Genomic DNA, 23931 nt, shown 5'->3' on the forward strand with positions numbered 1-23931 from the left:
CTCGTCCCTCGGGATGGTGTGGTTGTATACTCTCTGTACTCTGTTTTCCTCACAGTTGTACACTTTCGGAGGTCCACAATAGTTACCATCATTTTGTCACAAAGAGGTATATTATGAATATGGGAGGGAAAAGAGTCTTATTAATTTAGAAACTATAAGCTATGCTATGTAGCTAAGAGCTTGATGATTACTTTCTACTTTATAAAATCTATAAATATATTGAAGCTAGAAAGCTTTAATGCCACCAGATCCGCAACATATGTGCAAGTGGACAGAAGGCGTTTGTAGGCCCTTAAATGAAATCTCGGGCATTTTTATAAAATAAAATCACTTGCGTAAATTGATCATATTTAAATATTTTAAAATGACATTTATGTATTAAATATGATCTCTTAAACTGAAGCCCAAACCCTGCATGTGCTCTGACAATGTGCTATGACAATCTTGTTAAATTTGCAAACACAAATGTCAGAGAATACTACGTAGGTCAAATGCACATTTTATATTTAAACTGAATATACCCCTGCATGTGCTCTGACAAATGCAATAAATTTCTAAACGCCAATGTCTGAGAATGTTGCGCAGGATCAAATGCTCAACAATATAAAGTTATATTTTCAAACTAATTACATCTCTGCATGTGCTCCGATCGTTACATCTGATTCCTAAATCTAACGATCCGAGAATGCTACGCGGGTCAAATATTTAAGTTTCATCCTCCTCATTGAAAGGATTGGAGTTGACTTGACTTAAATAATAAAATGCCTCCTAAAAACCCGCATGGACCCTGACGAGTGTATTATGAAAATACACGCGATGTCTATGGTTGCTGTGCGGGTCAACAAGTAAAGTCAATTATGAACCCGATCTTCTGTCGGCAAGTTGACAGTGTCAACAAGGTTCAATACACAAATGCAAATGCCCATATGTCACCTCGATGATGTCCGTGTTGACAGAAAATCTCAATCGGAGGGGTCAAATATCAAATCCAACAAAAGCCTAAATTCTTGAAATAAAATCTATCAACTGAAAACTTAAAACTTAAAACTAAAACTCATCCACCTCCCATAACCTTTTGTTGGGGGTAATAAATTTGAAATTAACATCAGCTCACAAAGAGCGAATGTTGTGTCGGATGTATCACTACGATTCATTCTCAAATAGTCTCTTGACAGTATTCAAATAGTCTCTTAACAGTAGAGATGTGGCACGTGCCCTTTGATCGGGTGGTTTTGCCGCAAAATAGTATCATTATATTACGATCACGACCAAAGCCCGTATGTTCCCTAACGGCGTCAAACCCTTGAACGATGAATCTTATGGTATATTCGATGGGCATAAAGCTCTTTGTCAGCTAAGGTGGATTCAAATATATACCCTTAGACAAATATCAACCCATGTCTACAAGGTATTTTTGGACGAAGCAACCCATGACTGCCGATAAGATACTTTCTGTCAGGTTGGGTCGACTACCTCCTCTGACTAAGTAGACCAGGGAACATGACAGCCCGGGACTAGGGGTGTAAGTGAGCCGAGCCGGCTCGCGAGCCGGCTCGAGCTCGACTCGTTTATAGGCTCGCGAGCCGAGCTTATCGAGCTCACGAGTCGAGCTCGAGCTCGTTTAGTTAACGAGCTCGAGTTCGAGCTTGACGAAGCTCGGCTCGTGAGCTCGCGAGCCGGCTCGAACTAATGTTTATTTTTTTTAAATCAAATATTCACAACAGGTTATTAAAAATATTTTAAAAATCAATACCAATAAATGCTAATAAATGAAAAACAGCTTTTTAATTATAAAATAATAAAACTTTTTTAAAGAAATATATATTTAGTCTAAAAGCTGCTGAAGAAGCAGCCTTTTTCTTTTCTAATTAATGCTAAGTTGGCGTTGCTGCTCACGCAATCTCTGCTCCAGCAATTTGAAACGGGCGGATTTCCCAAAAAAAAAAAGAAGCGGTAAAATCAAAAGCAGGCGGGAATGTTAGGAACGAAAACGAGCGGCTCGCGAGCGGCTCGATAAGCTCGATATAGTGTTGCGAGTCGAGTTCGAGCTCGATTTTTGAGCTCGACTCGAGCTCGAGCTCGAGTTCGAGCTGGGTATTCGACTTGCGAGTCGAGCTCGAACACCCCCTGACTCGAGCTCGACTCGACTCGTTTACACCCCTACCCGGGACGACTTAACCATGAGATCTTGATCGGGCTTGTCTTCATTCCCCCACCACCAGTTTAAGTTCAAATTCAAATCTTAAAATTATTGATATTATACACTAGATTTACAACCTATGTAACCTTTTTAACAACTAGCCTTAATTGAAAGTTCTCTCTTGTTATCGGGAGGGGTAATTAAGTATAAGGATTTGCGCCTATAGAAAACCAGAACTCAGATAAAAAAGTCCTCATAAAATGAGGGCGAAATCTCTGGGTAGTCTCTTATCTAAAACCTAATATGCTTTCTGAAAATTTACCTAGAACCTAATCTCGTTAAAGCTCTCTGTCGTCGTCACAAACACTTAAAAGAAAAAGAAACCGATGGCGTGGAGAGGCCGCGAAGTGACATAAATGGAATTTTCGGAGCCCACAGATTTCTAGCGACTCCGTTGAGGATTGGTTTCTCTTTCCATCTTTGGCTAATCATACATAAATTATAATAGCAATAAAATTATTAAAATTCTAATAAATTCATTAAGATTAGGGTTTTAAAATATTGCAATCAGATAAAATTTATTATATATATTATTTCATTCTCTGTAGTCTCTGCACTTTGAAAGTGTGGGGTGATGTATCAACTTTCGAATACTGACCCTTTCATTTCATTCGTGCAGAATGGAACTACAGAATACTCCCTTCACCGTCCAACTGGGACGAGGCACCAGCATTCAGCTAGCTAATGCTGTCATCAATACTGGAGACTCTGAAGCCACCATCCAATTTGGTAGCTTAGAGTTTTCTGCAGCTACTGCAAAGGTTGTCGTCGTACCTATTCACAACATAACTGTTCAAGGCCATCCTACGAGGTCTGATTCTACTGATACTTATGCACAACGTGCTTATTCCGTGCCACAACCACGAACTGTTAGAATTGCTACTGCTAAAATAGTTCAACAAAACAGGACCTCAGTTTTCGAGAGGCTCTCTCACCCTGAAATTTTAACTGTGAAAATGGCTGATGTCAAATAGAAGACTTTGTCAACTAGGTTATCTGCACCCAGGAAGGATGATGCTAAAGCCTCCTTATCTGGAGGAAGGCTCACAAGAAGGCAAAGGAGAAAGTTGAATACAACTTCAAGGGAGTTAGAAAGCGTTAGAGGAATGCACGTGTTATAGAATACAACTTCAAGGGCTAACTTCGTTATGTCTTCTCCTGCATTAGAGCATCACATAATGGGGAATCAGTAGAGAGATAACTTCCTAGTTGTAGGAAAAGTTTCAGAATAAGTAAAGAACAAGATGTTTAGAAGACTTTAGTTGATTAGTTGTATTATATTTAAGTTGCACAATCTGTCTTAGTGTGAGGTCATGCCTTCATAGCATTTCGGGCAAGGATATGACTAATTCAAGGTTACAAAATTTTGCTGATGCATACTACTTCAGAGTGGTATTTTTGTGCCAAAAAGGTCTCTTAGTGGTATTCAGTTTAGGTGTCATCTTGGTTTGATGAGATTTGATGGCGGTATGCCATTTTGGGCTTTGGCTACTTAGATTGCTCTGCTTCGAAAGGGAGAGGAATTCATTTTTTTCCATAATATTGAGTCAACGAGGATAATTGTTGTTTTTTCTCAAATTATAGGAATTTTTTTTAATACGGTTGTAGACATTTGGGCCTTCTAGGAATTGCAAATCTTGATTATTGCAGTCCATGTGCTTCAATTTTAAGCCGTTTTGGGAATTCTTAATGCCTTTCTTTATCAATTTTTATGTGTGAAGGTCTCATGTAACTATATACAGAGGATGACAACTAGTTTTTGAGAAAAAAAGGGCAATCTAAAGATTTCTCTTTTTCCTCTCATGGCCTCTCGGTGTTTAGGTCTTTGGGTGATTGGCAGCTTCAATGGCACATGCTAGATGAAGAAGGCTTGTGGGTAAGGTAATCTATTGGTTTGTGTTCTTGGGTTTCTTCTTTTTCTTATTGAAAGTGGGTAGGCTTGGGAATTTGGGAATTGATGTTAAGTGCTTTTATTATTCACATCATGATCGTAGATTCTTTGTTTTGTGGATTAGATCCTCTCTCATCTTCTATGAACACAGTAATGGTCGAAGCATAATTATGTAAATATTGGTCTTTCCTTTTTGTTTCTTTTAACTTTATCTTTTATAATGGTTTGTAGCACAACATGCTCAATATTGGCGACTCTTCTCATTTCAAGTTTTTTATGCCCCAGTATATATATATATATATATATATATGTTTTACTATAGTTAATTATATATTTATCAAACATGTCAAGTATAGTCATTTGTAGATTGACGAGGAGGAAAGAATCAAAATTATGAAAGTGAAACGCAAATACAATGAGTTTCGCAGAGGATTATACGATAGACGAAATCACATAATTCAATCCATTTCAGGTTTTTGGGTATCAGCGGTTCGTATTCCATTAATCATTCTCTTTTGATTTTAGTGTCTTCAACTACACCTTTAATAAAACCATACATCTCTCTCAATATATATATTCCTGATATTATGAATGCTGCAGTTTCTGAATCATCCTGCAATCGCTGGCAAGTTAAGCGAAGAAGATGAGAAGGTATGGCATCATGCTTGAATTTTCTTATGTTAAAGGAAATGTTATGTCTTATCCTGCTTTCTTGGGGAATGATGGTTTACATATCGTTCGTTTGCTGGCATTGTCTTTAATTTGCTTCTTTGAGGACCCAAGTCATAATCTGGATGTTCAAGCTATTGAAGCTTATGAAATTTCATGCGTGCACCATTTTCTGTTGAAGGCCATTAATGCTAAGATTTTGATTTCTTTCTTTCTGATATAGATATTCAAGTACATGGTTTCATTAGAGGTTGAAGACTTCAATGATGAAGATTCAGGCTACTCCATTACATTTGTAGGTGCCTTCCTTTTTAATTGCTGAAGAGAAGTCTATTGTTTAATGCATGCAATTAACTTCATTTGTGATTTTGATGGTCAGAACTTCTTGCCCAACCCATTTTTTGAAGGCACAAAGCTGACAAGGGCTTACTTTATGCCTGATGATAGAACGACCAATGTAACTAGCACAAAAATAATTTGGAAGGATGGCAAGGCAAGGGCTGTACCTTCTTGGTGTATTGTGGACTTTATTTACAAATATCATGTCTAATGCATGCTTTTAACAATGTTTCAAGAATATTGATAGTGGCTCTGCTCAGGAAAGCAAAGGCGTCAAGCGACGCATTACTGATCGTAGGTATCATTCTGACTCTCTCTCTCTCTTTCTCTCTCTCTCTCTCACTCTCTCTCCCACACACACATATGTGTGCACATAATCCTTCTTTTGCTCTCTCTAGTTTGCTTTTCCCCTGATGTTGGCTGCCTCATGTCCAGCTGATGCTTAATTGCTACTGATTTTAGTTTATGATTATTATGAAATTTTTACCTTTTGTAACTCTGGAAGTTGATTGGGACACAGCTCTTGTTGCAAAAAGTGTGATACCACAACCAACTCATATTCTTCATTCTGTTCATAAATCTGATCTGAAACACTAACTGGAGACGCATTGATTTTCTTTTTCCAAGCAAGAGACATGAATCTATGTGATGAGTAGAAGACAGGAGGAAAAGGCTTCTATTTTAAGTGAAAAAATGAAAAAAAGAAAAAGAAATGCAATGCTTCTGTCATACACAAACACCAAATTTTCTTAGCATGCCTTTTTTGGAAGCCAGTTGCGTGGTAATGCCTTTCACTGCCTGTCAGTGAATTCACCTTTTTAATTGGACAAAATATTTACTGGTTTTCATGCTCTCGATGCAGCAATGACCTACATGTATTAATCTATTTTTGAAAAACGATTAAGATGAAGTGTAGATTGCCTAAATTTTGTTTTGAACAATCCCACTTAAAAAATAGCGTTGACACCACTGGATGTATATGGAAACATATATAGGTCTTGTTTATACTTTGTTTTCTTGTTAGTGCAATGTTTGGTATCTACGCCAATCCCAAAAAGCTGGGATAAGGCTTATGATGATGATGATGTACTGTTTGATATCCTTTTTGTTTTGGTCATATAGTGGCTTGATATATAGGCGCTTTTTCCCCGCGTTGAAAATTCCGATTTTTTTTTTGTTTTCTATGAATACTTTTCAACCCGTAGAATTTCACTCTAAAATAGAATTAACTATTCGCGGAAAGTCATTGTTTTGTCCCTTCACATACAATGAATGAGATGCATATACTTGAGATCATCAGTACCAGGATAATGTTTTATTACACATTAAAAAAATTTTATGCATTCTACACCAGCTGTCGCATGTAACCAAGTTTTAGAAGTACTTTTCTGCTTTACAGTCTGAAATTATCTTTCTCTTATACTGGCATTCACGCCACGTGCTATTTGATTTTGCAGTTTCTTTAAATGGTTTGATGAGGAACCGAGAATACTTACAAATGGCGTAATTGATGAGGTTAAATTCAAAATTGTTAGATTTATTTCTGTTTCTTGTCCTCTCTGCAATCTAGCACTTCTAAGGGGATACATGCCACTTCACTGTAGTTTTTTTGCATTCCATCATCATCCAGTGACAAGAATATATGCAGATGGCTAGGGTAATCAGCGAAGAACTGTGGACCGATCCTCTAAAATATTTAAAAAATGTTGGTTTTCATTATCTTTTCATACTTACATTTTCTCTGCAATTATTGGTTTCATATTTTGATATCTTTATTGGCCTTCTAATGTTTGTTGTTCTTTTTATCTTGATTGATGCAGGAAGCTGATGTGGATGTCAATGGGGATGGTATCGATGATGATAATGATCATGATGATAAAGTATATTATTTTTTGTTATTATCAATTTAGAATTTGTTTAAAATTATTGTAGGTTGAAGTTGTTATCATACCTAAATTAGTGCATCATTTAAATTATTTATAGTAGTAATGTACACAATTTATTATAATATAAGTTTTTCTTTCTTTAAGAAACTCTTTTATATGTTCATATATCATATTTTTGTTAGCATTGTAATGGTTATATTTTTTTTGGCTTGATTGATACAGGAAGATGATGACAAAAATTTCAATGGGAGTGATGGTAATGATGCTGATAATAATCATAATGATGAGGTATATCATTATTTTTGTCATCAATTTTTAACAATTTTTTTAGATCAATGTAGTTTATAGTTGTTACCATATCTAAATCATCACATCACAGGAATATTCACTATTTATTATTATAATATTTTTCATCACTAAGGATATTTATTTATATTATATTTTTCCTTGCTAATATCTTTGTTGTTGTTGCAATGTTTATTGTACTTTTTGGCTTGATTGATGCAGCATGGTCATGATGAGGTATATTATTATTTTCGATATAATGTTTAATTTATTTAGGATTATTGTAGGTTACATCTGTTATTGCAGCTAAATTATCTCATGTCACGACCCGGTCCTGCTAGCCCGATAATAACGGGGCGGGAACAATCGGTCATACGGATAACATATATAAAACATAAACAATTTCATTTAAAACTTTAATGTTAGTACATAAACATCATCTAATTATATGAAAGAGCCACTAATAACATCAAACTCAATTGTTCCAAATTGTTTCTTCTCACACAACTACTAAAACATCAAACCACTATTACATAAACTTCAATAGCTGTTCATACACAGGTACATACTACTGAACTCAAACTCAAACTCAACAAAAAATACAAAAAGAATCTTTCTTCCTAAGGTCTCCTATGACGATATGTCTACGATCGTCGTGCAACCATCACTTCTTAACATTTTCTCCTGAAAAATATTTCCAAACGTAGGATGAGCTTACTCGTACAACATGTAGTTCATGTCTTTAGATAAAAATTTACATAAAACCAAAATAAAGCAGTTTTTTATATGAAAACATGAAAGGATTGTCAAACTTGCATAATTTCGTAACAATACATATAAGAAATATTTTTTTCATAACTTTTCCTCAATGTAAAACTTTTCATTTATCTTTTTCTTTTCTTAAACATCAATTTTCATACTTTGAAGAAAAACATAAAGAAATCAATATAATGCATAATGTCTTTAATATCTTTAATATCACCCGTCTCGGATGTGCCCATAATTTTTTACTGATCAGGCACACAGTCAAATTTTGGTCATTTCCTTTACCATTGGCTCTACGAACCTCCTTTACCATTTGACTCATTCAAGTCCCTTTATCATTTTGAGCACTCTGCATCAGCATGCACATTCTTTATTATACTTTTTTTCATTCATATGCGTATTGAAAAAACAAGTGTGAAAATAAAAAATTCATTCGTTCAAAGCATAAAAACATTTAATCTACTGAAAGCTTATTAATTTTATGACATAAAAGACTTGAATGTACATATTGCCAAAAATGTCGTATAACATGAAACTTTTCAACCATTTGCATTGAATAATAGAACGAAGCATAATTATGAATTTTTTACTAAAAACATGAATACCTACCTCAAACCAAGTATGTAACTTCTTCAAAAAGTCACTTTGACATAGCTTATCACTTTAACGATCACAACTTAAAATAATTACAAAAGAGACGTGTCACAATTTAATAATCTAATTCATATGTCTAAACCCTTCATTTTCCCCTTAATTATTCTTTACGACACTTAATGAATTTTAAATTAAATAAACTTTAATTTTCGGATTTAATTAAATCTTAAATTTTGGAAAATTACAAATCTTCAATTTTATCAAAATATTGCTCCAAAATTAATCTTTAACATATATTTATAATTATATTATTAATTTTCGGATTAAATTAATTATATAATTATAAAAACAAAATTTTCATTAAAAATCCAAATTCATATTTTAAAAACATTCTTAATGTCCTTAGGAATACTTTTTGTAAAAACATTTTTAAGGAAATAAAATTTTGTGAAAACCCTAACTTTCCGATTTTCAAAATTTCCTCCTAAAATCTTTATTTCTATTGTTAAAAAGCTCTCCTAATCATTCCTTATTCATTTCTTAAAGAAAATTTGGAAGAAAATGAGAATTTGAAAAAACCCTAGAAATTTCTTTTCCAAAATACTTGAGATCTAGAGAGATTCGTTTTGAAACAATTGTACCTTAAGGTTCCCCTCATCGTCCTCTTCGATTCGCACTAATTTCTTTGTCGGAAAATCGTCGCCGGAGTGCCCGTCGCTGAAGCCCCGCCGCACGTTACGTCCTAATCTATTTCGGCATTAGTACTTATGAGGGGTAAAATTGGCATTTATGGGACTAAATCAATTTTAATTTCTAAAATACACATAATTTAATATAAGTTCTATATATCAAAACGATCAGAATTTTGCGTAGGATTTTATAAAATTATTTCCATCAAATTCCATTAACTTCGAAAATTTCACTTAAGTCTCGTCGCGACGCGTCGAAAAGCGTGCGATGATTTACGCACATCGTTTCGGGTTTTACATCTCATTACATAATTATTTATAATAAATTTATTTGTTTATTATTATTTTTCTCATTATTGCAGAAATTCACCTTTATTAGTTTTCTCTTGTTCTTCTCTCTTTAGCTATATATAGGCACATATATATTTGTCCTCTAAAATAATTTAATAAAGATGTTCTTCTTTATAATTTTCTCTCCTTTCTAACATAATATCATAGCCAAAACTTTCTTTTTCTATCTTTCTTGCATCTCTCTTAGCTTTCTCGCATATCGTAAAAGAAACTCCTTCAACACTAATCATCACATGCATTGCCTTTGCTTAACCCATTAAAGAAAATTGTTGGTGTTGACTACCACTCACCTCTACTGACTTTATTGATATCTCGGTAAGTATCTTATTCATGCTTTCTCTAGCATGGATCTTGTTGTCGACTCCATATTCAATTTGTAATATATATATAATCTTTTATAGATTGGTCTCTTTTTGTGACACTTAACCTCTAGATAAAAAATCCTTAATTACATATTTCATCTATTATTTTTAAACTAAAGTTGGCATCTATGTTGCACCGATACAGATACGGCGACATGGATACGACACGATACGGATGCGGGACACTTCAATTCTTAAAAATACAGGATACGGGTATTGCGCGGACACATCATTATAATTTATTAATCATACATAAAAATTAAGAAAACAATCAAAGCATAATATTTAAAATTACAAAAAAATGAAAGCAACATGACAACATCATTTGTAGCTTATAATATCAAATTACAAGTAAGCATTAAATGTCTAGTACAACAACAAAAGCATAAACATAAATTGTATAGCACATGAAGTTTTAAATATTTAATAGAAGAAATGATATGATTAGTTTCTTTAGTTGTTTGTCTTTGAACTTCTATATCATCTTCAATAAATATCATAGCTTCTAATTCAGGCTCATCAAGTATAAGATTAGCAATTTCTAATATTCTCATATCATCAAGAGACTCTAATCCATCTAAAAAATGAGAGAACCTCACTCGCAGCCGCGGAAGTAAATACGACGCGTCTTTTTTTGCTTTTCAATGGACATGCGTATCCTTTTGAAATTAAATAGTATTTTAATTGGATAGGGCAAAGTCGTATCCGACACGTATCAGTGCCGTATCGAAGGTGTATCGGTATATCAGATACAACACGCCTTCATAAATAGGTGTATCGGTGCAACAGAGGTTGACATGTTCTACATTGTCTTGAGTTTGTGAGGTAGTGTTATCATATCTAAATAATTATATGGCTTAAAGCATTTATAGTAGGAATCCACATTATTTATTATTGTAATATTTTTTTTCATGATTGAGGATATTCATCTTTATTATATCTTATGTCACGATCTGACCTGATATAACCAGACCACACACACAAGTCATACCATGCCCGATCGTGGCAAGAAGCAAAGATTGATCCCAAGACCGAAAGCCCATACTCGCAACCCTTCAGTGTCGACCTCACCCGCTCAAGCCTAGCTGACGTGTTCTTCTGCTCTAACCTAACCCAACTACCCTCTCTCATCTTAAAACCCACTTAAGTCAAGCCCGATCTCATATACCTGAACCGACAAAGCCCTAAACCCAACTCTCCTCCAACAGTATTCTAAAACCAACCCAACAACTCCCACTATTCCTACCTATTACTCCAACCCATTAAGCGGCCCAAATAGTTTATTATAGGTAAAATTTCCTTGACTCTCCACTACAAATAAAACCCACTATTCCTACCCATTACTCCAACCCATTAAGCAGCCCAATTAGTTTATTATAGGTAAAATTTCCCTGACTCTCCACTACAAATAAAATCCACTATTCCTACCCATTACTCCAATCCATTAAGCAGCCCAAATAGGTTATTATAGGTAAAATTTTGTTAAGGCATTTTTGTAATCACATTTCTTAGTAGATTGTTATTGATGTAATTACTATTAAGTTGGATAATAATAATAATAACAATTACTATTATTATTATTATTATTATTATTATTATTATTATTATTAATTAGATCTTATTATTTAATAATAGAATTAAAAAAAGAAGAAGAAGAAAAGGGAGCATTTAAAAAAAAAAAGAGAAAGGAAAATTAAAAAAAAAGTGTATTTTGTGCATTTTGCAAACTTTTATCGTCATCGACCCCGCCAAGCTCGCAAAGGTATAATTTTCTAACCAAAAGTCCCGCACTCGACGCTTGCAACGAGCCGGCGAACCTCTCTACCCATTCACGTAGCAAGGTGGGAGGGAAACTTGTGGGATACTTGCGTCGAGGCGGGTAAGCCTTGGAGCGCTCACGTAGCATATCGGGGATGAAAATTAAATACCCTTAAGCGCTCATGTAGCTTAGCGGGGAGAAATTGTGCTTTTTTAAACAGGTGCTCAGAGACCCTTAAACGCTCATGTAATATAACGGGGATCAAAGAAAATGCGGCCTCGGTGTCGCTCTACACCTACCTGAAGCGCTCATGTTGCGTGGAGGGGAAGGCTATGTCTCTTGGATTTTCTCTTTAATAAGGAGATGACGGGAGGCTGTCGAAATTCAGAACAAATACAGGAGACTTGGACTTGAACTTGGACTCAAGTTTGAACGAATAAAAATAAACTTCAACTCAATTGACTCAATTTTGAACGAACACTTACAGGAGACTTGATTGAACTCAAAGGACAACAGGGGACTTGATTGAACACAAAGGACAACATGAGACTTAAACTTGAACAATGCAAAGGACCTGATTTGGACTTAAGTGAATTTGCATATTGAACTCGAATTGAATCTAAATAATTCAAAATTTGAATTTGAACCAAAGGACATGTAACCTAACTTGAACTTGGACCCAATTGAATGGTATAGAATATAATTTGAAATAAAATTTGATAAAGTGGCAACATGCAGTCAAGGAGCAAATGGAGAATACAGTGACATCTTCATGATTAATAATTCAAAATTTTCAATGAACATTAAGAAATTGTCACTCCAATTGGAATGTAAATGTCGTCAAGCAAACTCATAACAAGATTTGAGTCATCCTTATATAATCAAATGTACATGAGCTTGCAAGCAACGAAATTGATAAGGATAACCATGAATGTGCAACACATCCTTGTGAATAACAAAGCTGAAGAGCACAACAATCATGTAAGAAGATGCAACAAAATCTTTACTACGTCCACCCAAGGGCACTAACGAAGGGATATCAATGGTAGAAGACAATACAACTTGTCTACTAATGACTATAGAATATCCATCACGCATAATACTTGCAATAGATCTATGAATGGCAAATGAGCATGCCACATTCAAGCAATGATGGTAAGAAAGTTGCAAGTATGGTGGTACCTCTATAAACATATGCAATGTAAAATACGACATATTCTTAGCACTTGCTGGCGATGATAGAAGATTTTTCATAGGCATAGTAGTGGTAATCAGCAATAGTGATGGATTCTACCACACCCCCGCAATCAACCACCATTAAGTGCAGGTAAATATATTGGTTTCCCCACAATCAAGGGTGGTCGATATGTAACAAATATAAGTACATGTGGAAATTCGTACGAGTTATTGTAGAAGATCCGCCATATGCACCAGATGTCATCTACGAGCAAAATGTCTAAGGACTACAACAAGTGCAAACTCCTATGAGCCGCTGTTGGAGGCCTGTCATGTGTACAACAAAATATCTACAAGAAAATGCAAGAAGGATTGAAGTAGCTACGAATGCCTGTTGGCAATGACGAAAACTTTGCCATATGCGCAATAATATATACATGGGTGGTGATTAACAATTTGTGGATGTTATAATACCCTTACGATCATCTACTATCCAAATGGCCAGCAAAGACGTTGATCCATTGCAAGCAGGAAGATGATATACAACAATTATAAATACCTACAAGCCGCTGGAAGATATATATCATGTCCACAAAGTGTCATCTACGAGCAAATATATAAGACCTCTAATAGATGCCAACACTTACAGGCAATAGCAAAAAACTCGTTAGTGCACAACAATCCGCCTGAAGAAAAGTAATAAGTAGTGCACTACAGTTTACCTGTATGAAACGGGCAAATGACCATAGTGCAATGCCAAGCCACCGGATCCACAACACTCATACAAGCGGTTATAAAGCATGTTCAAATTCTCAAATGGAATATTGCACACACTCAAATGGCAGTTGTTCGCACAATTGAAGTATTCCAAAATGCCCCCACACTTGCACTGTAATTTGTATGCACATAGGTACACAAAAAGGCATGTGTAATCACACGATCTGCATGGACCCCGGTGAGCGTGTTTTGGATACACATGTGATGTCTAGGGATGTTATGCGGGTTAATAAATGAACCTAAGTTCAAGCCCAATCCTTCTATGTGGGTATATAGGAGTCGATACGACTCCAACTATCAAACAAATATACGATCAGGATGTCAACCGGAATATCTATTTTATACGTTCATATAAGGCCTTCAAGGTCTATGGCAAAAGAAATTCATCAACAAAAACATAAAGCCTATGGACTCTTGATGCAAGCAAACTAAAAAGAAAAGCCAGATAAGGAGAACAATGGGCAACACTATAACCAAACTCGATTCAAATAGTAGCAATCATCTAAAACACAAAACCGATGAACAAACTGAGAATTGAAATCAAACGAAACAAAAGAAAAATAAAATAAAAAAATGCTATCCTCAGAACAACCGACAGAACGGTTTCCTCACATGCATCGAAATGTAGGTTAAGTAAAGTATGTGCTTAGGGCTAGCAAACCGATGGTCCACCACAGCAAGAAGGTCCAAACGTCCAACCAAACTCCTCCGGCAAATGATCCCAAATCAGCCAACCAACAACACTAGGAAGCTCAAGAAGAAAGATACAGGTGGGGTGGAACTTGCGTAGAGAAGAAGAGGTAAGAAGCCCAGACGAAGTAGAGAAGAGAAAGAAGTGGAACAAGCTCTCAAGCTTTTCCAAGAAGAAGAGAAAACCCTCAGGTTTTAGAGACTTTGCTCAATAATTTTCAACAACCATTTCCTTCTAAAACATCTTCTATATATAGGCAAGAGAGAGGAACTAAACAGCCATAGCACCTCCAACTAAACCAAAGATTTAGGGAAATGAAAGGCTAACAACCACAAAATAATAACTCCCAAGCCGGTCCAGGAAACAGAGCAAAAAGGCCACGGAAAACCTAGCTGGAAGCCATGGGAAACCCAACCAGCAAGGATCCCGAACAGCCAACACATAGAATGAACCGCAGGTACAAGAAAAAATAGCCAGGGCCACGGGAACAACAAAAGCCCAAGAGAAACCGAAGAGACAAGGAGGAAACCGAGAGGCAGAGAGGGACAAGTTCCACCATAATGAGCTTCCACTAATCTCAAATAAATGAGCTAAACTTCAGCTTATTATGAGTTAACCAAGAGCTCAAAATTAATGAGCTAGCACTTTTGAAAATATAGCTCAACACAGCAACCACCACCTCCTAACATCAACACCAGCTCAAAACCGAGAACCATATGCTCAACCCGAGAACCAGCAGCAGCCCAAGGGACCCAAACAAGCTAGCAAACCAAGGTCTACCAAAGCCCAAGCACAACCTACCATGATCATTGGATGCCTTCCATCATTGGATAGCTAAAAAAATATAAAACTAAATGAAAAACTAATGTTCAATGTTTGATAATAAAAATACAAAAAATATGAATGCATCAACTCTAGATTTTGTTGACTAGTAGACAGAGTCGACAATGTCAAATCAATGAAATTCTCAAATGCTCATAAACATCTCGATGATGGCCGTGTTAAATGTAAATCTCATCCAGAGTGGTTAATTTCAAGTACTCTATATTTTCAAAATGCCACCCAAATGCCCACAAAAACCAAATCTCCTAAAATCCCAAAATCTCAAGTATTTAAATTGAAAATTCAATCATCAAAATATTTAATGCAAAATTCATTCACCATCCACAACAATTTGCCGAGATAGACAAATTTAAAAATCACTTCAGCTTAGAAAGCTCTAGTGTCTGGTTGGGAATATCATTAGGATTCGTTCTTAATCAGTCTCCTGCACTAAGGACTTGACACGTGTCCTCTAACCGGCGATTTTGCCGTCAAATGGCGCCACAGAATAAATGGTTATGACCGGGGCCCTTTGAATCGGGTGGCTTGCCGCCAAATAACACCACTACATTATGGTTATGGTTAGAGCCCGTATGTTCTCCAATGACATCAAATTCTTGAGATATGAATCAATAGGATATAATCGATAGGGCACAAAGCCTTCTGTCAGCTACGGTGGATTCAAATTTGTCCCTTTAGGCAAATACTCTCCCCAAGTATATAAGGTACCCTTAGATGAAGAAATCTATGGCTGTTGACAAGGATCCTTCTGTCAGGTTGGGTCGACTACCTCGTCTGACTAATTAGACCAGGGACCACGATGGCTCGGGACGACGAAATCATGGGATCTTGATTGTGTCCATCATCTATTCCCCCACCATCTGCTTTAAGTGCAATATGATGAAATTTCAAATTTTAAATATCAAACCTTTAAAACTCCAATATCTCAAACCCATGCTGCTACTATATGCCAGATAACACGTATTTCTATGTATATGATTGACGATTAGCCTTAATTGAAAGTTGTATCTCGTTATCGGAAGGGATAATTAATTATAGGGGCTTGCGCATATAGGAAACCAGAACGATCATAAAGTCTTCACAAAATGATGGCGAAATCCTTTTGTAGTGTCTTATCTTCAAACCTATCTGCCTTTCTAAAATTTACCCTGGAAGTCTGGAACTTACTCCGTCAAAACTACCCTGAAAAGCAGTGGAGGAGGCTGGGGGCAAATTTTCGCATCATTTTGGCATCATATTTGTAGCTCTACTTATTCCACGTAGTTGTGCAACAAATAGAGAGTTCTCCTCTAGTTCCTCTTCTCGTTCATCTCTTAAGGAGGAACCTCAACATACTATTTAATCATATAGTATCTATGCTTGTTAAGAACTCATATGAGGTGGTGGGATCGTGTCAATATGTTTTGTTGGTACTTAGTTGGTAAATATTCATTTTGTCCCCTTTTAATAATAGCCATGCATAAGCATGACCACATGCAAAAAAAATAATTAGTATTAAACTTCTAGAACGTTCCTATCCTAAGGAAATCTAAACGCTCATAAAAAACTATTAAAATGAGCATCAGAGTACTGACATCAAATAAATCCATCACATCAAACTATAATAACAAGCACTTGTTCACATGCAGGTCATTTACATCTCAAAAAATATACTAAAAATGACAACGACCAACCTAAAGCTAGAATTTGTCACACCCTAGTTTGGTCTACCCCCCAATAGTCAATCTGGATTATAATAAAGAAGAAAAATCTAAACTGATTCCTTCTTACTAACACTCAGTCCGAGCCACTACTTTCAGAATAGAGTGAGTAAAATAAATCTATTTAGACTCTCCTAACTTGCCAACCTATCAAATTTTATTATTAATAATGGGAAGCATATAGTGTCCTTAATGAACATCAAATATAATTGAAGTAAATACAGAGCTCAACTAAAGTTTTTAAAATTTACTTACATACCCAAAAGTCTGTACATCTAGCATTTAGACCGTCATTTAGCTGCCCTTTTGCTGCCCTGTTTGCTCATTCATTAGTTCATTGTTTAAAATTTCGCAATATGAGGCTCGCTTTTGCGCAATTTCAGTGAAAAATACATCGAGGTTTACGCCTCAAATTTCTTTTATGAGGCTTACGCCTCAAATTTCTTTTATGAGGCTTGCGCCTCAACTTTGTTGAGGCCCGCCTTGAGCCTCGCCTCGCCTCACTGGAGTGAGGCTTACGCCTCACCCTTATATATATATATATATAACTTACATTTACATAAATCATAAAGTAAAGCCCCAAACAAATCACACTTCGTGCACCCCCAAGTTGCAGCAATTTTCTCTCAACCTCTAGTCCGTTGCCTTCGCCACAACCACCACCGTCATAGCCATCGTTAAGGATCACTTGAAAGCCACAGATCACCACCACCTCTAAAAATTTTGGAGTATTAATCTCATCTTTATGTTGATGAAATACATCTATGAAAGAGTAAGATGCCCGAAATAAATGAAGAAGAAGCATATTGGGAGGCATTGGACTACACAGGATGAGACATGAGAGAAATCAATTTGTTATAATTATGACTCAAATAAATATCCCCTCAGTGATGACAATACAAATGATTTTCTAGTTGTTGCCAACTTTTCAACCTTTTTTAGAAATTAAAAGTAGATAAGTAGAGAGCTAAAAAAGAAATAATTTGAAGTTGAACTTACTGTTATATGATACTTTTATGTAGTTTCTATATTTAATAATTATTTGCTCATCTAATATTTGTATTTCAATTATATTTCATGCAATTTATCACTAAACACTTTATGTCTAGTGCAATTTTTTGTTTCATATGTCATTATGTTACTTCATAATTCAATAGAAAGATAATATGTCATCTTTTAACATATTATTTGAGTATTATATAAAAATTTACTTTTAACATTTATTTTCACTTAACGCAATATTATATTTTGAGGCTTACGACTCAAAACGCCTTGCCTCATGAACAAAAAACGTCTGAATACCTAATTGCGCAATTTTAAACATTGCATTAGTTTATGAATATTTATCCTTTTATGTTCACGAAATCATTAACATTATTGAAGATTACTCTCTGCATAAATAATTTCATACATATTCGTTATTGTTCATACAAAATAATTAAAATAAACTAAAATACATGTGGTCATAAGCATAATAAAGATGAAGTGCAATAATAAAATATTTACTAATTCTTATAATCTTGTTTGGATATCTCACCTCGCTATGAATTTGTTCTCCTAGACTTTGTCTTCATTTTCTCTTGTATATAATCTCAATTGCACTCTTTATCATTCTATAAAATCATTTTTCTTTCCTTCTAAGTCTTCTTCTTTAATATTTTCTCCTACCACTTCAGCCTTAACTTGTTTTTAACTACCATCAACAAACAACATTACTTCCTCTTATTGTTTCTTGAATTTGTATCAACTAAAAGTAATAGCCTTACTTAGATAATAACAAACTGCACTTAGTTTTAGCCAAATAAAGTTTTCAACCACTAACTAAAACATTTGTCTAATTTTTACCTTACCCATAACATTCCATGGCCTGCAGCTCCTTTGCACCCTAAGTCAGCTGATGGAAAATGGGAGACGAATACTAATGTTGCATAATTGAGGGAAATTGCAGTCCACTATAGGATTAATTCCTTTTATTTAGATTACTTTATATTATATTCTCTAGTGCTTTTTTCACTACAGGTTTCCCAAAAATTCTCAGTTGTGGGTTCTACTCTAGCCAATGCATGGCTTGATTAGTGGAATGTAGAGGCTCTAGTGGAAATAAAAAAAACTGTGACATATGTAACAGTTATTTCTTATACTAGTTATGCATATACAATTGACTTTATAAGTAATATATGCTTCAATTAACATTTAAAGAAAATTTATACTCGCATCTACTTGAATATTTTGGGTATTATAGAATTAGTGTCCTAAAAAACAATTCTAACTATATGTGACATGCTAGGTAGTTTGGGCATGTCATGAGTTTATTATTACTTGAAGTTTCAACCAATTAAATTTTATTTGTTTAAAGCCGAGGGATATTTGGTTTAAATGGAAGTTTTAATGTTTTAGTATTTTGGAGTTTATTTTAGGATGGATTTTTAAATGTTGAAATCGATTAATGATTGGTTGCTTAAAGTCTTTTAATTGACCATTTTAGTCTTTACCTATTTATTTAAATTTTAAAGTTTAAATGTTAGTTATTGGTTCTTTTTATTCAATTCATTGATTATAGATGATATAATACAATGAAAATGAAATAAGAATTGCTTATACGAAATTAATAAATTGTGAACTTTGCTCTGCTGAACATAAATGGATATTGGATGCGTATTCAAGTTAGATCTTAGGAAAATCCACGAAATGACTAAGTTATTACAATAGAGATTAATAAGAAACTCGCAAAATTACATCATCAAATAAATGAGTAGAGCGAATGGCACATAACAAAATCCATAGTTTAAAATATAGATCATTCACCTTGGGATCCCTCACTCACACTCTTGATAGTGATGAGCTTAGCAGAAGAATGTTGCAAGCACACTTAGAGTTGCCACTAGAAGACACACGATGCAAAGGGTACTAGTCGTCGGAGAAGGAATCAGAGTTGGAGGAACGGGTAGTCCTCCGGTGATCTTCCACTCTTCAAGAGAAAGTTGTTCGTCGATGACTTCCGCTAAATGGTGAAGGATACGAACCATTACAAAGTCTCTCACTTCAAATTCTTTAAATCGTTTTTGGAGGTCTGCATTACGCTTACAGTTAACATTGCTTTGTTCAATCTTTTTATTAATTTCCTTATGCAATTCTTGTAAATGTGATGCAAATGCAGATGCTGACTCAGATGTTCTAGACTTAGGACTCATGGGGATTAAATCTATTGGCTGCATAGGTTGGTATCCGTACACAATTTCAGTTGGACTCAGACCCGTGGTTCGGTTAACGGAATTGTTATAAGCAAACTCGGCAATAGGCAACTTAGAATCACAATCTCTAATGTGTTCACCTACCAAGGTCCTAAGGAAGTTACCCAGGTTCTTGGTTACAACTTCCGTCTAACCATCCGTCTGAGGGTGGAAAGCGACGGAGAATTGAAGTTTAGGGCCCATTTTGAATCATAATGTCTTCTAAAAATAGCTAGTGAATTTTACGTCTCGATTCAACACAATGGTTTTAGGTAACCCATGAAGTCTGACAATTTTATGAAAATATAATTTGGCGATACTATAAGCATCAAACGTTTTCGAGCAAGGGAGGAAGTGCGCCATCTTGGAAAATCTATCTACAATCACACACACGGAGTCGTGTTTTCTAACAGCCTTGGGTAGACCGAGGACAAAATCTATACATCTTGTCAGGGATAGTTGGGTACAGAGAGTCGTGTATAAAGGCCTGTGTTTTATGTACTTTGCTTGGCCAACTGACATTGTGACACCGTTTCACTAATCTGTTAACGTCCCGCTTAATGCTTGGCCAATAAAATCGATTTTTCACATCATCGATTGTCTTGGTTTGACCGAAGTGCCCAGCTAAACCACCAGCATGTAGTTCCCAAATAAGAAATTCACAGAGTGAGGTATTGGGAATACAGAGTTTCTGGGATTTAAATAAATATCCGTTTTCCACTAGGAAATCATCAATGATCCGCTCTTTTCCAGTTATCAGAAGTACATATGTTTCCTTAAAATCGGAGCAATCCTTATAATCTTCTTTAATGCGCTCAAATTCAATAACTTTAGTCCTCATCTCGCGAGTAATCATCATCCTACGACTTAAAGCGTCGGCTGCTTTACCTTCGGATCCTGCTTTATGTCTGATGGTGTAGGTATATTCTTGCAAGAATTCAACCCATCTTTCGTGTCGGGCATTAATCTTCTTCTGAGTGTTAATATATCATAATGCATCATGATCCGAAAAGATGACAAATTCTTGAGGAAGAAGGTAATTTGTCTCTAATACTTAAGGGATTGAATGATCACGTATAACTTCTTATCGTAGTTCGAGTATCGTTACCCGATATCATTCAGCTTCTCACTAAAATAGGCAACAGGGTGTCCCTCTTGCGACATTACTCCTCCTATACCAGTACCAGATGTGTTACAGGTTACTTCATAGACTTTAGAAAAATCAGGAAGACATATAACTGGTGCCTCGACCATTCTCTTTTTGATCTCCTCGAATGCTTTAGTGGCGGATGAAATCCAATGGAATTCTCCCTTCTTTAGGCAGTCGGTTATGGGTGCCACTATCGTGCTAAAATTCCTAATAAACCTTCAATAAAATTTGGTCAGTCCATGAAAGCTCCGAACATCTCTGATATTCTTCGGTTTAGGCCACTCATTAATCGCTCGAACTTTCTCGGGGTCAGCTGATATTCCTTGAGAGGATATGATAAATCAGAGAAAAGTGACACGGTCAGTGATGAACATACACTTCTTTGGATTTGCATACAATTGTTCTTTTCTCAAAACTTCACAGACTTGCTTCAAATGATTTAAGTGATGATCCACCAAACTAATGTAGATTAAAATGTCATCAAAATAGACCACAACAAATTTTCTTAAGAACGAGCGCAAAACTTGAGTCATAATTCTCATGAATGTACTATGAGCGTTACTAAGGCCAAACGGCATAACCATCCATTCGTACAACCCATCTTTAGTTTTAAATGTCGTTTTCTATTCGTCCCCTTGGCGGATTCTGATCTTATGATAACCGCTCTTAAGATCGATCTTAGAAAAGAGACTTGCTCCGATCATCATGTCTAACATGTCATCTAAGCGAGGAATGGGGAAACGATACTTCACAGTAATCTTGTTGATAGTGCGACTATCAACACACATCCTCCATGAGTCATCCTTTTATGAGGCACATCATGGGGCTTATAAGACCTAGTGCTATCTAAAATTAAGAATACTCACTACACTGAAGCTAGTGTCTGGTGGTATCTGCCATTGTACAAGCAAACAGAAAAAATAATGGTCAGAAGTTATTACTTGAGAAAGAATAAATGGAAATTTAATTTTAAAAGGAAACAAGTACTCATTTTTCTTCAGGCTTCTTTATCGCTTTTCATTTGACTCATCTTCTAAACTTAAAATTTGAGGAGGTGGGTTGTAAATTCGGAATTCGTTCAACATAGGAGAAGAGAAGGAAGGGAGGTATACGCTCCCACAAATAATATTTTTTAAATAAATCTAAACTTAAAGCACTAGCGGACTTTGTATTTACTAAAAAAATGGAAGTTTATAAAAATTGAAATGTGAAAGAAATTTAAATGATATAAATACATACTGGGACAATGGAAATAGCTTTTGTGTATGAAATATTTGCAAGAAAATAATTAAAACTACATTGTTGATAATCGATAAAACAAATTCAATGAAATATTCACAAAGTGCAAATCCAATGCATCAATAAGTGAACATTTTAATTTTATAGCAATGATCGATTAGCAGCAAATATATAAAAGAAAAGGTATTTAAATGCTGCTATTGCAATGACCTATATGTGTTAATCCTAAGAAAATGCAATCCACTAACTAATTTAACTGTTGTTTTATAATTTTTTAGTGCAAATTACTATTTGGTTGAAGCATAATTAAGGTTAATTTTATTGTCAAACGAAATCTGTACTTATGTTTTGAATACTAATCACTTCATGAAGGAGAAAACTAGATAAATTTCAAATTAACTTGCACAGAGGGTAAATTTTAGAAAGAGGAATAATTAGAAAGTTTCCTATCTTCTATTTAAATAAATTGTGAATAAAGTAAAATAAAAAGTCAGAACCGTGCATTCAAATTTGCAGCTAAATTTAATTCTTATTAAAGAATGACAACAGATTTATAATAAATAATTTCCATAACTTGTGCATTGAAGTTGCTCCAAGATTAAATTCTGAGTGAAGAATTGTGGGCTCCGAAAAATTCCAATTTTAGGTGTGTGATCCCGGGGGAATTTTCAGAAGGCAGATTGTTTTAGATAAGACACTACCCAGAGATTTCGCCCTCATTTGGTGAGGACTTTTTGATCTGAGTTCTGGTTTCCTATAGGCGCAAGCCCCTATAGTTAATTACCCCTCCTAATAACAAGAGAGAACTTTCGATTAAGGCTAGTCGTAAAAGAGGTCAAATAAGTTATGAACCTATCGTATAATAGCAATAATTTTAGGGTTTAAATTTTGAATTTGAATAATTTGAAATTTAGAGTTTATCACCACAAACTTAAAACTGATGTTGGGGGGAATGAAGACGAGCCCGATCAAGATCCCATGGTTCCGTCGTCCCGGGCTATCATGATCCTTGGTCTACTTAGTCAGAGGAGGTAGTCGACCCAACCTGACAGAAGGCACCTTGTCGGCAGCCATGGGTTGCTTCGTCCAAGAATACCTTGTAGACCTGGGTTGGTATTTGTCTAAGGGGATATATCTGAATCCACCTTAGCTAACAGAGGGCTTGATGCCTATCAGATATACCCTATGATTCATAACTCAAGGGTTTGACGCCTTTAGGGAACATACGGGCTTTGGCCGTGATCGTAATATAATGGTGCCATTTTGCGGCAAAACCACCCGATCAGAGGGCACGTGCCACGTCCCTGTTGGCAAGAGACTATTTGAGGATGAATC

At 35.4% G+C, this 23931-nt stretch overlaps 1 protein-coding gene across 10 annotated transcripts in view; it reads left to right on the forward strand.

Annotated features, from left to right (window-relative positions):
- Window positions 1-23931, forward strand: part of LOC110114323 (NAP1-related protein 1) — a 33043-nt gene that overhangs the window by 5021 nt on the left and 4091 nt on the right. For 3 of the 10 annotated variants that reach the window (XM_020847171.2, XM_020847170.2, XM_020847173.2), the window contains exons 2-10: window positions 4458-4580; window positions 4692-4742; window positions 4984-5055; window positions 5140-5253; window positions 5336-5397; window positions 6557-6614; window positions 6748-6804; window positions 6920-6979; window positions 7208-7273. In XM_020847171.2, the coding sequence (XP_020702830.1) occupies window positions 4458-4580; window positions 4692-4742; window positions 4984-5055; window positions 5140-5253; window positions 5336-5397; window positions 6557-6614; window positions 6748-6804; window positions 6920-6979; window positions 7208-7273 (663 nt within the window). Of the gene's footprint in view, window positions 1-4447; window positions 4581-4691; window positions 4743-4983; window positions 5056-5139; window positions 5254-5335; window positions 5398-6556; window positions 6615-6703; window positions 6805-6919; window positions 6986-7207; window positions 7274-23931 lie in introns of those variants that run through there. The other 7 variants (XM_028697836.1, XM_020847175.2, XM_020847172.2 and 4 more) reach the window with 6 other exon arrangements.

This window comes from Dendrobium catenatum, unplaced genomic scaffold, assembly GCF_001605985.2.
Source record: "Dendrobium catenatum unplaced genomic scaffold, ASM160598v2 fragScaff_scaffold_1016, whole genome shotgun sequence".
Taxonomy (NCBI): Eukaryota; Viridiplantae; Streptophyta; class Magnoliopsida; order Asparagales; family Orchidaceae; genus Dendrobium; species Dendrobium catenatum.